Source organism: Melanostigma gelatinosum (assembly GCF_949748355.1).
Source record: "Melanostigma gelatinosum genome assembly, chromosome: 10".
NCBI lineage: Eukaryota > Metazoa > Chordata > Actinopteri > Perciformes > Zoarcidae > Melanostigma > Melanostigma gelatinosum.
Window position 1 is genome coordinate 13,151,247 of NC_136643.1, and position 16,175 is coordinate 13,167,421.

Here is a 16,175-nt window from a genome sequence, read left to right on the forward strand (position 1 = left end):
CTATAAAATGTATTCTCATGTCAGTGGACTCACTAAATAACTTGATCCTAGGTGAGAAACTGAAAAACTTTGAAAAGATTACCTTTTTTTGTGTGTGATTGACCAGAGGCCTCTCCAACCAGCATCTTTTCATCCAAACTACCTATTAAAACACAAGCAAAACTGAGAATAACAGACTTTCAATTAATTTCATACATCCAATCAAATAGTGTCTACAATCTGTTGGTGCCCACAGAATAAACACTCATGTGGTATTTTAAGGAAACTGTATTAGGGAAAGTGATTGGAAATAAATCAATAAATAATACAGGCAAGGTAAAAGGCATGCAAATGATTAAGGCTAGCAATGTACCTGGACAGTGTGTGCTTTCTTTCCAAGAGAAATATTTTATCAGAAATTTTCACAATCCTCACATTTACTCGAAATATTACCTTTGGCTGGATGTGGATCATCCTCATCACTGTACTCAGAACTTGATAGAGGTTCTCTTTTGTCTCTGAGCATTTGTCTGTTGAGCTTAAAAAAAGAAAGGATTAGACTTGGATATTCTTCATTGTAAAATCACAAGCATTTAACAATAATAAATGTCAAGACAAAACAATAGACTAAAACTAGGCAACATGTTTAGAAAAGAAATTGAGTGCTGGGCTCTTAGGTTTATTTTCCTGTGCCTTTATTTGAGATGCGAGACGTTAGCTCAAAAGACTTGTGCTTTGTCTCGTAGTGGCACTTCACATTACCGCTTTCAATAATCATCACAGCCTCTGAAAATATTACCCTGATTCCTGTAAACTGACAGATGTCATGGCCCTTTTCATGTTAGAATGTGAAGTTTTGCAAATAAACTTACAACTCCACTGTCGGTTCTCATGAGCTCTGGAACACTTGTGTCCTCATCGACATCAGCTGGAGTGGGGTCAAGAATATCGGTATTGTCACTGGACCGCTGGTGTTCTTCCTGAAAAACAAATCATTTTTTTGTAATGTTTAGACAGGCTCCCAACCTACCAGTCTGCCTACCTATCAGTCGACCTACCAGTCTACCTACCTACCTACCTACCAGTCTACACTGTTTTACATAAATAAAATAATACACAACCAAACAACAAATACTACAACTTATATTTCATCAGACATTATGAATAAGTGGCTGCAGTGCAAACTATTTAATTTATCCTTGTGGGAAACACTGTCGTAATAATGGAAGTCTAATATGTGTGATTAACTAGCTGTAGTCTGTAAGAAATGAATTACTCTAGCATTGTTTTGATTTCTGTTCGACATTCACAGTCGAGCAGGTTAACTGTCAATTAAGAACCCAAAGAAGATGACATATCCTACCTCGTTGGTCTGTTCAGGGTTAAAGCCATCTGTCACATCAGCGCCTGCAAATATATTAGAGGATAGAAATGTTAATATGGTTTACGATGAACTAATAACTTCAACATCATCTTTGATGGGTCAAAATGTGTTTCATTTGCGTCTAGACTATTTTTAAATAGTTATATGATTTAAACCCTGAGAGTATGATCAGTTTGGGATTGAAACCAATAGACTCCCTGAAGTATTCAGTATAATATTCTCCACTATTACAAAAGACTTTCTCAGTATTTCAAGCTGCAGTGGTAGAATTTTGTGTAATTAAAATTGTTGCCTGAGCTGCTATTATTACATTTTGACTGAAATTAAAAGTAATTTGTTCTGGTCTTATAGGCTGCATTATAGTAAGGTGATCTACTTATTTCTGAAAGTATGAGGCTAAATATTCTACTTCAATACCCATGGTTATTTGAATTACAATATCTGCTTACATGTGAAGAAATACTTTTTTTAAAAGTTAACCTTGACTCAATATGTCAAATATGTCTCTTTGTTGAGCATAATATTCACGTTCTGTGGGAAAAGATAATGATGATAAAATATAAATTCTAAACAATATCTAAATATCATTTTGTGACTAAAAAAGCCCCACGATGTGTAAATTATCCATTTGTAGTTAACTGTAATTAGTTGTCCAGCCTTCCGTTAACGGTAGGCTGGTCTCAGATCGCATACCTGCAAACTCATGAGTGAAAAAGGTGACAAGCCCGAAACAGTGAACAGTGTGATGAGAGGACATGTGAGCCCTTGTTGCTGTAGTTCATCTCCTTGGAGCAGAGGCTACATTTAGCCTGAATATCAATGTGTTAAAACACTGTGACAGCAGGAAGCTGCACTCACGTCTGTTCAGACCTCCACCTTTATCCAGACCCACCTCCACCTTTATCCAGACCCAGCTCCACTCACAGCTCTGTTAGCTGCACATGCTAGCTGCACATGTTAGCTTAGTGTTAGCTAATATTAGCTGTCCATCTCGGTTAACTTCCAGCACATTGCAACAGCTCTTTTTATATGGCAGTACATGTACCAACATTAGGAGCAAGGACAATAATTAAAAACTTACCATTTCCATCCAGGTTCCACAGCTAGCCCGTCAAGTTACATGTGTGTGGAGCCGCTCGACAGTCTGAGGCAGTGAGTCACCTCTCCACGGGCGCATGCACTGATGGGGGAGGGGCCACGCCATGGTCCCCATGATGATGGTAAACGTCAGGTTTTGTGTAATGTCAGCAATGAAACTTAAGGTACTTTACACAGAACATGACATTGACTGTCCCCACCGTAACCTCACCCATCCCCCACTCCTTCGGTCACGATCAGCATGAGGGAGCTCTGAGGCTCGGCCTGGTCTGCAGCCGTTGTTAATAACTTAGACAGGTAATAGTAATTACTAAAACGGAAGGATTACATAAAATACCTGCTTAAGTTGAGACTTTATTGCTCAACTAGAATTTAGTATACAGTATGTAAAAAAAAAAATTCAATTAAAAAAGGACATTGAAATGAAACAAGCATTTCTAATGAAGTTAAGTAATAGAAGCATTTTTGAACTGTTAAAAAATTATACAACCATTGATATTCATAAAATAGAAACTACAACTATTTACAAGACATTGTATTCAACAGAAGTATTTATATGTGTATTTAACTAACATATTATGAAAAGACTGTTAATGATGTGTACATGTTGCTGTTTCTGTTGGGTGCAATAAAAACACTTGTAAATGGCTTTTTATGCTAAAGTTCACATATGATGGACACAAGAGGACCCTCTTCAAGGTACAATTAGATTCAAGTCATTAGCATGCTGCTAACAGGAGATAGCATTCCAGAGGGTCTGCAGATTTTTCCGCAATATTTTCCTATTCAAGTCATCAAGGGGAATGTTGCCAAGCAATTTCCCATCAAATTCAACCATGTTGTGAGAAGTTATGATTATTTGAAGGATGGGCCAGTTGGTCATCACTACCATAAATTTTATCCTGGCAAAATCCCCCATTCAAATGTAGGCCAATTCCCTCCTCCCGCGCAGGCATGCTAAGTGCTAGGGAGTACCATCCAACTTGAATGTGCCTCATTGGGGCCTGTCTACAACATATTAAAAAAAACAGGGCTCTGACATCTTCCGAAGTAAAAGATGGTCTGATCTCATCAAGAGTACGACAGGGTGTACAGTTTAGGGACATGTACCCCATGCTGAAGTCTGAGTTTGATACAGGCAAAAATCAGTTCTGGATAATCTAGAGGGATTTTTTCCAGGTGGTCCTATTGTAGGCCTTGTCCACAATGTGTGTGCACAATCTGGGGGTTCTAGGACCCATATTTGAGAAATTATGGCCATTCTTGCATATGCCAAAATATAAGTGAATAAGGCCCCAATTGAGCCCAATTAAGCCCTTTGTGGCTGTTTTTGGGGACCTTAACTTGCAGCTATGAGGCCCAGATTATAGGTGTGTAATGGTGACGAGCCCCTCTTTGAGGCAGAAAGGGATTTAAAACCCTACCCCTTTTTAAAGTATAAAAAGTTTGAGAAAAGACTGGTAAAATCTGGATTGTGACCTTTTTAATATTGATCAATTTTAAAACACTTGTCAATGGCCTTCTTTGATGAAATTCACATATGATGGACAAAACAGGACCCTCTTCAAGGTTCAATTGGATTCAAGTCGTTAGCATGCTGCTACCGGAAGTTAGCTTTCCCAAGGTTCTACAGATATCTCGCTTTAGATCCTGCATCACCTTATCACAGGCGACTGATTTATGCAAAAATCAGGCAGTTCCAACCTTTCACTACGATTTAATGGCCCGTTTCTCACTTGCCAAAACAGGCCGAAAGATGAGGTCATATGCCTCAATTTTGACTTTTGGGGCTGTTTTTGGGGACCTTAACTTGCAGCTACGAGGCCCAGATTATAGGTGTGTAATGGTGACGAGCCCCTCTTTGAAGGAGAAAATTAATCAAATCTCTACTTTAAATTAAAGTGGACATTTTGAGAGAAAAGACTGTTGAAGGCCATGTCGGAACATAAGTGTCATCTGGGTAGAGACATCCATAGTTCACTATGGGAAAAGTGTTTGGAATGTCCCATTGAGTTTTATACCATTTAACGATGGGGCAAAGATGGAATGACTGTGAAATTTTCACGGTCCTAGCCCATTGTTTTATGGGGTAATTAGGCCAAATACCTTTAAAATGAAGAAAAATGCCATATATTACTACGGGAAAAGTGTACCGAATTTCCTATTGATTTTCATACCACGTGGTTTGTGGCCAAGGGCCGACTGACTGTGAAATTTTCAGCGTGCTAGCCCATTGCTTTCTAGGGGTATTAACTGAACGTCTATTTAAGCCAAATAAATGCTAAATGCCATGAATCACTATGGGAAAACTGTACAGAATTTCCCGTTGATATTCAGACCATTTCATCTTGCGGCAGAGGTTGACTTAATGTGAAAATTTCAGCCTCCTAGCCCATTGTTTTCTAGGTGTCTTTAGGCAGAATTGAGTCAAAAGGCCGTAATTTCTACGTGTACGGAGTTTACCATAGCAGAAAGTGTACCATCGCAGAAAGTGTATGGAATTTCCCCTTGATTTTCATACCACATGGTCTTTGGCCAAAGGTCGACTGACTGTTAAACTTTCAGGGTCCTAGCCCATTGCTTTCTATGGGAATTTGGGCAGAGTTCGGTGAGAAATCCATAATTCACTATGGGAAAAGTGTTTGGAATTTCCCCTTGATTTTCATACCACATGGTCATTGGCCAAAGGTCAACTGACCGTTCAATTTTCAGGGTCCTAGCCCATTGCTTTCTATGGGAATGTGGGCCGAGTTCGGTGAGAAATCCATAATTCACTATGGGAAAAGTGTTTGGAATTTCCCCTTGATTTTCATACCACATGGTCATCGGCCAAAGGTCGACTGACCGTTCAATTTTCAGGGTCCTAGCCCATTGCTTTCTATGGGAATTTGGGCCGAGTTCGGTGACAAATCCATAGTTCACCCATCTCATCCAGTTCACCCAGTTCACCCATCTCACCCAGTTCACCCATCTCACCCAGTTTACCCAGTTCATAATATCCCATCAAATTCAACCATGTTGTGAGAAGTTATGACTAGTTGAAGGATGGGCCGTTTGGGTAATCACTTTCCATTCATTTTATCGTTCAAAATGCCCCATTCAAATGTAGGCCAACTGCCCCTCTTCCCGCGCAGGCATGCTAAGTGCTAGGGAGTCCCATCCAACTTGAATGTGCCTCATTGGGGCTTGTCTACAACATATTAAAAAAGCAGGGCTCTGACATCTTCAGAAGTAAAAGTTGGTCTAATCTCACCAAGAGTGCGACAGGGTGTACAGTTTAGGGACGTGTACCCCATGCTGAAGTCGGAGTTTGATACAGGCAAAAATCTTTTCTAGATAATCTAGAGGGATTTTATTCAGGTGATCCTATTGTAGGCCTAGTCCACAATGTGTGTCCACAATATGTGGGTTCTGGGATCCATATTTGAGAAGTTATGGCCATTCTTGCATATGTCAAAAAATCCACTAATATAAGGGATTAAGGCCCCAATTAAGCCCTTTGTGGCTGTTTTTGGGGACCTTAACTTGCAGTTACGACGTCCAGATTATAGGTATGTAATGGTGACGAGCCCCTCTTTGAAGGAGAAAAGGATTCAAAACTCTACCCCGTTTTAAAGTATAAAAAGTTAGAGAAAAGACTGGTGTAAACTGGCTTTCGGCCACTTGGGAAGATAAGTGTCATTTGGTTCGAATCCTTTCTGTTGGGTGAAATAAACACAGTCCATTTCCAATTGATATTCGCACTATTTAATCTGTGGGCAAAGGTCGACTGGCTGTGAAAATGTCAGGGTCCTAGCCCGTTGTGCTCTATGCGAATTTAGGCAGACTTATGTCAAAAATCCTTAGTTCACTGTGGAGAAAGTGTTTGGAATTTCCACTTGATTTTCATACCACGTGGTCTTTGGCCAAAGGTCGACTGGCTGTGAAAATTTCAGGGTCCTAGCCCGTTGTTCTCTATGCAAATTTAGGCCGACTTAGGTCAAAAATCCATAGTTCACTATGGAGAAAGTGTATGGAATTTCCACTTGATTTTCATACCATGTGGTCTTTGGCCAAAGGTCGACTGGCTGTGAAAATTTCAGGGTCCTAGCCCGTTGTTCTCTATGCAAATTTAGGCCGACTTAGGTCAAATATCCATAGTTCACTATGGAGAAAGTGTATGGAATTTCCACTTGATTTTCATACCACGTGGTCTTTGGCCAAAGGTCGACTGGCTGTGAAAATTTCAGGGTCCTAGCCCGTTGTTCTCTATGCAAATTTAGGCCGACTTAAGTCAAAAATCCATAGTTCACTATGGAGAAAGTGTATGGAATTTCCACTTGATTTTCATACCACGTGGTCTTTGGCCAAAGGTCGACTGGCTGTGAAAATTTCAGGGTCCTAGCCCGTTGTTCTCTATGCAAATTTAGGCCGACTTAGGTCAAAAATCCATAGTTCACTATGGAGAAAGTGTATGGAATTTCCACTTGATTTTCATACCACGTGGTCTTTGGCCAAAGGTCGACTGGCTGTGAAAATTTCAGGGTCCTAGCCCGTTGTTCTCTATGCAAATTTAGGCCGACTTAAGTCAAAAATCCATAGTTCACTATGGAGAAAGTGTATGGAATTTCCACTTGATTTTCATACCACGTGGTCTTTGGCCAAAGGTCGACTGGCTGTGAAAATTTCAGGGTCCTAGCCCGTTGTTCTCTATGCAAATTTAGGCCGACTTAGGTCAAAAATCCATAGTTCACTATGGAGAAAGTGTATGGAATTTCCACTTGATTTTCATACCATTTAATGAATGGGCAAAGCTTGAATTTCTGTGAAAATGTCAGCCTCCTATCCCATTCTTTTCTGGGGAAATTAGGCCAAATAAAGTCAAGATAAAGTCAAAATGCCATAAATTACTACAGGAAAGGTGTACGGAATTTCCCATTGATTTTCATACCACTCAATCTATGTGGAAAGATTTAATTACTGTGAAATTGTCAGCATGCTAGCCCATTGCTTTCTAGGTATTAACTGAACGTCTATTTAAGCCAAATGATTGCAAAATGCCATAAATCACTACGGGAAACTGTACAGAACTTTGGAAAATCGTAACTCGGCAGTCCGGAAGGGCGGGACAAAAAGTCAGGGTTTTTATCCTTACCCCAATGCAATGTTGCTCCAAGTTCTTCCTATAGTATATATATAGTGTTGTGCGCAAGAGAGTTTTATCCTCAGATTCCATGCATTAGATCAGAAGGTCACCACGGGAATATTCAAAGTAAGAGTTAAAAAATGAGGCCTGTAGCCACCATATAGCTAGTTGTTACAAAACAACTTACAATGAGCTTTGCTAGCTACAAGGGGTGCCACCATAGAAATACATTTTACGGTTTTCCGTGGTCTATTGAAGAGTTAGTTGTTATAATGACAACGCACGTCTGTGTGGCTAAGTGTTGTTGCAGTTTGGAAGAGAGCAGACTTAGCTCCAGAGACAGATGGCTAGCTACTGAGCTAGGTAGCTTATCTTTCTCCTGAGCAGGCAGGGAGTTATTCCATTATTTACATGTATCACAGGCTTTGTCTGACCTTTTGTTTCTTCTGGAAATGTTTGCCCTGTAAAATCATACTAAGCATACTTAAGCACGGTGCAAAAACACTGGCACTGCACTGTTATGAATTGCCATCATGATTCATCCAGAGAAACTGATATGAAGAGGTCAGAAAAGCATTATGAGCTCGCAGCTGCTTGTGAGAACTGCTGGTGCGAAAAATAAATCATGGTACACCAAAGAGTGAAATGTAGAAGGGCCCACTTTCAGCACCAGCCAGATGAGTAGCAACTTGGGTGGCTAATTTTCTGTAAATAGAGAAGCATTCAAGCATTGTTAAATTAGCAAGCTGGCTAGCAAACTAGACAACTGGCTAGTTAGCTAGCTTGCTAATTCCACTATGCTTAAATGCTTCACTAGTTACAGAAGATGGTCACAACAGCGGGCTGGTGGCCAGCAGCATCGCTGGGTCTAACAGTCCCTCGCCCTAACTCCCTATACAGAAAGTTTATTTTTTAGCTTTTGCAGCGTTATCTATGGTCGTAATAGTGGTCCAAAATGATGTCAAATTGCATACTTTAAGTCAAAAATATTCAAATATCCTTGGAGGACAACCAAACCCAAACTATCCTAGTATATTTTATTCAATGTAGAAATTCACGACTCTTTATCCTGCTGCGTAATATATCCTGTCTGATATGCTGCTCCTAAAACCTGAATAAATAGCTCACACCCTGTTGATTTCAGGCTGAAGGCATCGTACAGTAAAATATGTTTTAGAGTGATACTATAGGCTACAAATAACAGGAAAGCACTTTAAGTATTAACACTATGGGTAAATATACAAGCACACCACCGTAACCCTATACTGTTTCAGTTGGCGTATTATAGACCTACTATAGAAGATGCATAGCATTTGAATAGTATAATAATAGAACAATCAAATCAAAAACTGACACAGAATGCTATAACATGCTTAAAGATATAATAAATAAATAATTCAATTAATTTTGTAGAGTCCAAAATCATAAAACATAAATACATAAGGAGCAAGACATTGCTGACACCAGCCCACACACACGCCAACAAGTGAATGAATAATGGGAGTAATGGGACTTATTTTTCTCCGACTTCAAGAACGGCATCTGGCTATATCAATGTGCTTTCCCACGCTGTACAAGAGTGTGTGGATGAAGCATTAAGTTGCGACTCTCTATGCTTTGTGATGTTACTACTCCCCTTGTCTTTTCAGTCATTACTGCAAAACCTCTCCTCAGTGAGTCCGCAACTTGCCATATGTAGTTTACATGGAGATTAGCCTAATATAACGATTGCAATAGTAAGTGTACACATGAAAATGGCCGCCCCTCAAACCATCCTGCTGTATTGATTTAAAGGAAAATGTCTTTTCTACTCCTATTTTATGTTTATGGATACAACTCTAAACCTGCATTTGTCTGTTATCATCAATATCATTGTCATTGAACAGTGAGCACTGTTTAAAAGTTAGCTTTAAAAAAGCAGTGCAACAAAACAAGACCTTATTGATCTTACACCTCTGACATGGCAAAATAAATCAAATATAGACTATTATTATAATTGTTGTTGTTATTGTCAATAATATCAATGATGAGATAATGAATTGTGGTAAAATATCATTACAATTGTATGGAAGAAACTTAAAACAGGCATTTTACATGAGAAATATATAGACAATATACATTATGGTTATCGTTGTTTTTATGCAAATTTGCAAAAAACTATAGCAATATAAATAATATCAATATTAATATTAAGTATTTGTGTATTTATACATATATTTCTTTTTTATCAAATGTAGCATTTCATTCATGCTTATCTTTGGTCAAAAAGACACATTTAAAGTGTATTCCCAAACTGTAATACTACCTTTGACCAATAGGGGGCAATAGAGAGTGGACAAACAGCGATACACACTTCAAGAACAGCCTACCTCATGGGGACTGCAGTACTAGTGTGTATACACTAGGGGAGCATTCATACACACACACACACATTTTTTTCTTGAAAATGGTTTCCAGGGGACTTCTGAGAAAACTACATGGGGCATGTCTAGACACTGTTCTGAAGCTTGTAGGAGGGGTTTGCCGGTGGGGACCTCAGTTTTTGTCCCCACGGTGACACGAGTCCCCATGGGTCTGTGTGCAGTCAGGTCAAAGTCCCCACCGGGATACAAAGACAAACACACACACACACACACACACACACACACACACACACACACACACACATTAAAGTTAATAACCTTACCTGACCTAGTTTGTGTCCACACCTGTGACATTGTGAACTGATTCTATACACATAGATCAACGATTACGATTATAACACATATTTCTCTGTTAAGATGATCATGATGTCATTTGTTTCTTTTAGGGAGGTCTGGGAGAACCCGGAGCTTCTGGACTGAAAGGAGTGCGGGTAAGTAACTAACCATCATAACATGACATACAGTATGATGTGATAAATGAGATGGTATTGTCATGAGACAGTAATGCTGATATGTCTGTCATCTTGCAGGGTCCTCCTGGTCTGCCAGGTTTCCCAGGAAACCCGGGACTACCAGTAAGTTCCTCTGATCTGTCTCACATCCTGCAGCATCCAGTAAATTTACCCCATAACAATAAGAATGTTGTAAGATGCAATCGCTCACTTAAAAGTAAGACCCTCTAGATGACACGGTTTTAGATGATGTTATTTTTTAGGGTCCGTCTTAGGTGTCTGTGGGGAGCTTAGTTGTTGGACTAGTCAGGAAGCTGTGGAGACTTTGTCACTGTAACTGCAAATTGTGTCAAATGGTCTATTTATGTGCTCCCACTCTTAGGGCATCAATGGAAATGATGGCCCGTCAGGTTTGCAAGGTATCCCAGGATGCAATGGGACTAAAGTAAGCCACTTCTAAAAGTTGTACTGTGTTTCAAACCGGATTTGTTCACTGTTTGTGCCTTCTGACTGTGTTGTGTGTGTGTGTGTGTGTGTGTGTGTGTGTGTGTGTGTGTGTGTGTGTGTGTGTGTGTGTGTGTGTGTGTGTGTGTGTGTGTGTGTGTGTGTGTGTGTGTGTGCGTGTTTCAGGGAGACAGAGGGAGGGATGGCACTCCTGGTTTTGCTGGTCTTCAAGGACCTCCTGTAAGCAACCGTGACTCGCATGTCAACCAACTAGCACACATTTCAGCTATTGCCACTGTCCTGTGGAGAAAGTATGAAAAAGCATCAGAATTTCTTTAAATGCTTCCCGGTTTTTATACTGACTGGTACACCTTTTTGGGAATGGTCCGGTTGTCTTTGAGCAGCTCTCCTCAGCTCATATAGAATCGTGTTGCAGTATGAAGTTGAAACATCACAACCATAATACCATTTCTACATGACATGTTACCTAATAAGTGTCTGAAATCCAAATATTCATCCTGTCAGAAAATGTTACATGTACAGATATGTTACTACTGTCCTCTCTTCTCAGGGCATCTCAGGAATTCCTGGATTCAAGGTCAGCTGAACTTGATGTAGCTGTTTGTATACAAATAAGAATGTCCCATCTTCATGTATGATGAGACATTGTTCGACCAAACCATTTATTTGTGTGTTTTCTCCTGCAGGGCGACCCTGGTGGTGTGATCGGGATTGTTCCCCTGAAAGGAGACAGCGGATTCCCTGGCACACCTGGATTACCTGTGCGTTGTGTGTGCATGTTGAAAGAAAAAGAGACAAACGAAGACGAAATGTTATCTCAATTTTCATGGAAGTTCTTCCCACACATGTCATTCTCTCCCAGGGATCAAGTGGATCTCCTGGACCTATTGGACCTCCAGGACCTCGAGGCTATCACGGACCCAAAGTGAGTTGGATTGTTTGTCATCCTACAGAGTCAGTGATAGACCTTATGAGCTGTGGAATATTGGTTATGCAGAGACACATGATAACCATTCAATAAAAACACCAATCTGTGCTAGAAAGAGCAAAACATTATAAAGTATAATATGTGTAGATGTTTAAACCTGGAAGATACTGTTGGATGATTTGTTTATCTGTAATATACAGCACTGATATTATCAGTTTGTTTTACTAACTGAGTAACCGTTTGACAGGGTGACCCTGGCTTCCCTGGCCCTCCTGGAGAAATAGTAAGACTATTAAGATAAAGAGTTTACAATTGTAAAACAAAATTCACCATTCTCTGACTTCATCACACAGCTGAGATGTCATGGAACTTATTTTTGTTTACCTCCTTGCAGGGTGACAAGCTGTCCTATCTGAGTCAGAAAGGAGATAAGGTGAGAATTTAGTTTTTTTTGTATGTTGTCTGCAAAAATGCTGCATTTCTAATATGATGCTTTCACTGTAGACCGAACTAGAGCAGCAGTAGCACTTCAGGAAGTCGGTAATAAAACAGTAAGAATGGGCGAATATATTTCTTAACGTGGGTTTTCCGGTAGGAAATATTTATAAAGTTTTGATGGTATTATCTTAAAAAAACAACAACATATAATTCATCAGTTTTAAAACAAATCACCAAATTTGGAGAAACTTTGTTTTCACTGGATGATTTGCTTTTTTGATTACTTTTTGTGAATTGATAACGCATTGCTCTTGTGAAAATGTATTGCTTGTGGAAGTTGTTGTGATCATTGCGGTCTTCCTGAAGGGGGACCATGGATTTCGTGGCCCACCTGGACCTCCCGGACTTCCATTAGAAATAAGGGGGGAACCTCCCACAAAGATCATACCTGGACCACCGGTACTCGGCACTTTAAAAACAGAACAGATGTTGTGATGAATTTGGCTATAAATAACGTATAAATAATGTACAAGATGACTTGGATTCTGTGTTATTTCCTGAATATTTTTGTGCTTTTTTATTCATAAAGGGTGAGAAAGGAAATCCAGGGGATAAAGGAGACAAAGTTAGTATTTTACCTTGTTGAGGTGTATAGTTTACAGTAGATTACTGTCCACACCGGCTGTTTGCTGTCCTTTTCTTCAATTTTTTTTAAGAGACACCTGATTTCCTTTGCAGGGCTATTGCATCCCACATCACAATGGTGTCAAAGGGGAAATTGGTCCTGATGGACCAAGAGTAAGTGATAAAAAAATGCATCTCTATGGGATGGTACAATAAACGAAGAAAGACTTCAAGAGACAGCAAAACTAATTAAAGTGAGTGTTTCTGTAATTTCAGGGTAAATCTGGCAAGGATGGAGAGGACGGGCTGAAGGTAACAATCATTTACTATATTATTCACCTCCTATACTATCCTGCCCAACTGTTGTTTGCTTTAATCTTTTGAAATATGTATCGATAAAGTACACATAATACTTTCATACAGGGAGAAAAAGGCTTCCCCGGATCAGGTGGATACGCTGGTTCTCAGGTAACTGATGCATCTTGTATTTACTCTGCACATACTCAAGACTTTAATCTGAAACTTAGATGATCTTGGAGGTGTTATGGTCAGACAGCGTGAACTCTCCGTCTTGTTTCAGGGTGAAAAGGGAGAAAGTGGACCACCGGGTCATGTAAGTAATCTCTCTCATCCCTCTTTCTCTCACTCTTATCCTCTCCCTCTCTTTCCCATCAGCTACAAAGACATGGATGATTTCTAAAAAAGCTACCAGCAGATGTAACCACATATTCATTCAGTTAAAATGTGAGAGCATGTTAAATGGGCAATCTGGACTCCTGACCTCATTATTAAACATCATGGCTGTGGCCTTGACTTGAGTAATCCCTCAAGGTGATTATCAGCAGCTTAAAATGAGTCACCGAGAGGCTAAGTAGGGGAGACTAACCTGCGGACGCGCTGGTAGTAAATGATGATAAGAAGTTCAGTAGTCAACTCATTTGAGTTTAGGTAGATTGGTGGATTACAAGTTAAACATAATCTTAAACAATGGCCATGCATCCTTAATCTCTGTCATTATATAATTTTAGGGTGATGGTTCCCCTGGTTCTCCCGGTCCTCGTGGTTTTCCAGGGGTACACGGAGAAAAAGGTAAAGTGAGGCCATAGTGTGCCACTAAATGGGCATACGCATATGTCGACATGCACAGATGCGCATAAACACCTATTTTGGATCAGGTCCCATGATATGATATGTTTTCTCATAATCCACAGGTTTTGCTGGTCCTCAGGGAGAGGCAGGTCCACCAGGTACAATGACACAACATTTCAACATCATATCAGACCACTGCATTGAGTCAGTCAGACACACGCTAACCTGAATAACACACTAACTGGCTTTCTTGACTTGTACTTCAGGCGGGCAAGTGGAAGGGCCTCGAGGGGAGAGCGGTCAGAAGGGAAACGTTGGCGTGAACGGAGAAAGAGGTGTAGAGGGAGAGTCTCTCGTTGGACCTCCAGGACAACCAGGGACCACTGGATCACCTGGACCACCTGGACTACCGCGTATGTCTTATCTTTGAATAATATAACTAACATTTCAACAATTGACATCAAGGAACACCTTGATAAAGTGCATACCTCTATATATAAGTGTATATATATATGTGTGTGTGTGTGTGACAAACGTTTGTGGTGTGTGCTTTGACATGGCCACACAGTTGACCCTAATGAATGTAACAACGAGAAAGGAGCTCCTGGCCCAACTGGACCTTTAGGGTTACAAGGGGAATTGGGACAGAAAGGTAAGAACGTCTACAATTAATGCTGATTAATACGAGTCATCAAATGAATTTATGGAAATTATATGTTTGTATCTTTGAGGCGTAGCGATACCTTCGTGGGCCCATGTACATCATGCGTCATGTACTATCTGCCGCTGGACAACATTTTAAGGACATTTAAGTGCATCATATTATTTTAATTGATAAGTCTGTGCCTCCTGTCAGGTGACAGAGGAGATACCTGTGTTCAATGTGAAGGCTTCGGCCCACCTGGATTACTTGGCCCCCAAGGCCTTAAAGGAGATCGAGGTGAGTGAACAGTGATCATATTCAAATGAAATGGTGATGTCTAGCCACACGACTATTGGGGCTCTGAGCTAAATATGTGAGGATCTCTTTCGCCTTCTGAGTACTTCTGACCACAGCTGTGAATATTATTTTATTCCAGCATTTTTTCCCTTGCATTGATACTCCCTAGATTACTATTGAATGAATATGACGTATGTACAATTGTCCATTTTCACCTGGCAGGACCTCCTGGGCTAGTAGGCGGCAAGGGAGAAAAGGGTGTGTCTGGCTATTCTGGACAATCTGGAAGACCTGTGAGTAGAATAATGTGTGAAATGCTTTGGGCAAGGTCTGAGCTGAATGATTTCACAATTTATCCTTCATGTCATTGAGGAAAATGGAGCAACAAGACGTTTTTTTGACCTGTGTGCAGGGTTCTACCGGTATTCCTGGGTTGATTGGGGCACCTGGTGCTGTTGGTGAACCAGGAGACATTTTCGCAAATCCTGGTCTGAAGGGGGACAAAGGTCTGCATGGTATTTCTGGTACACCGGGGCAGTCAGGTCGGGATGGACAGCCAGGGAGAGATGGTCTCCCAGGTATACCTGGCTTCAAAGGAGAACCAGTAAGTGTGTGTCTGGCTTGTTTGGTTCGGCAAACTATCAGGATATCAGGACAGCATGAGCTCCACTCGTCTATAATTTAGTTTCAGGATTTATTGTCAACTTAAATCAAAGTAGATTGGAAATCGCCTTTCTCTGATTGCTTTCAGGCCAAAGAAGGCATCAAGGGTGAGCGTGGACCAGATGGGGACCCTGGTCTTATTGGGCCTCTAGGAGAGAGGGGTCCACCTGGCCTGCCAGGCTTCGGTCGACCAGGAGAGAGTGGAGAGAAGGGCAGTCATGGGAGACCAGGCCTTCCTGGAACTCCTGGACCATCTGGTAGGCATGCCATGTACACAATGAGAGACCAACAGATACTGTGAAAAATGCACTCATATAGTCAAAGAGAAGTAAAATCAAATTGTAGCTCAACCGCACATCTGAAACTCAGCAAGCACACACTGAACATGACGCCAGTGATAACATATACCTCGTGTGCACCAGGTACAAAAGGTGAGCCAGGTAAAGGTTTGAGCACTCCTGGACATCAGGGAGTACCTGGAACACGCGGAGAAACCGGCATACCTGGAGTTCAAGGTGAGCAACACCATCGTCAGCATGTTTTCATTTTAACTCCACTGCAAAAAAT

At 40.7% G+C, this 16,175-nt stretch overlaps 1 protein-coding gene and 1 long non-coding RNA gene across 2 annotated transcripts in view; one reads left to right on the forward strand and one right to left on the reverse strand.

Annotated features, from left to right (window-relative positions):
- The window catches only part of col4a1 (collagen, type IV, alpha 1), a 48,801-nt gene that overhangs the window by 22,532 nt on the left and 10,094 nt on the right, over positions 1-16,175 (forward strand). Inside the window, exons 5-28 of the mRNA XM_079277299.1 lie at positions 10,396-10,440; positions 10,540-10,584; positions 10,844-10,906; positions 11,092-11,145; positions 11,477-11,503; positions 11,613-11,687; positions 11,789-11,851; positions 12,102-12,137; positions 12,249-12,287; positions 12,659-12,751; positions 12,882-12,917; positions 13,031-13,090; positions 13,193-13,228; positions 13,340-13,384; positions 13,497-13,529; positions 13,945-14,005; positions 14,128-14,163; positions 14,272-14,418; positions 14,574-14,657; positions 14,862-14,945; positions 15,168-15,238; positions 15,358-15,549; positions 15,697-15,865; positions 16,031-16,123. Of these exons, the coding sequence (XP_079133425.1) occupies positions 10,396-10,440; positions 10,540-10,584; positions 10,844-10,906; positions 11,092-11,145; positions 11,477-11,503; positions 11,613-11,687; positions 11,789-11,851; positions 12,102-12,137; positions 12,249-12,287; positions 12,659-12,751; positions 12,882-12,917; positions 13,031-13,090; positions 13,193-13,228; positions 13,340-13,384; positions 13,497-13,529; positions 13,945-14,005; positions 14,128-14,163; positions 14,272-14,418; positions 14,574-14,657; positions 14,862-14,945; positions 15,168-15,238; positions 15,358-15,549; positions 15,697-15,865; positions 16,031-16,123 (1,687 nt within the window). The remainder of the gene's footprint in view (positions 1-10,395; positions 10,441-10,539; positions 10,585-10,843; positions 10,907-11,091; positions 11,146-11,476; positions 11,504-11,612; positions 11,688-11,788; positions 11,852-12,101; positions 12,138-12,248; positions 12,288-12,658; positions 12,752-12,881; positions 12,918-13,030; positions 13,091-13,192; positions 13,229-13,339; positions 13,385-13,496; positions 13,530-13,944; positions 14,006-14,127; positions 14,164-14,271; positions 14,419-14,573; positions 14,658-14,861; positions 14,946-15,167; positions 15,239-15,357; positions 15,550-15,696; positions 15,866-16,030; positions 16,124-16,175) is intronic.
- Positions 82-964, reverse strand: LOC306783593. Its single transcript, XR_013772303.1, has 3 exons — positions 852-964; positions 433-517; positions 82-142 (listed from the first exon to the last, which is right to left on the reverse strand). It is a non-coding gene; the product is annotated as an uncharacterized lncRNA (long non-coding RNA).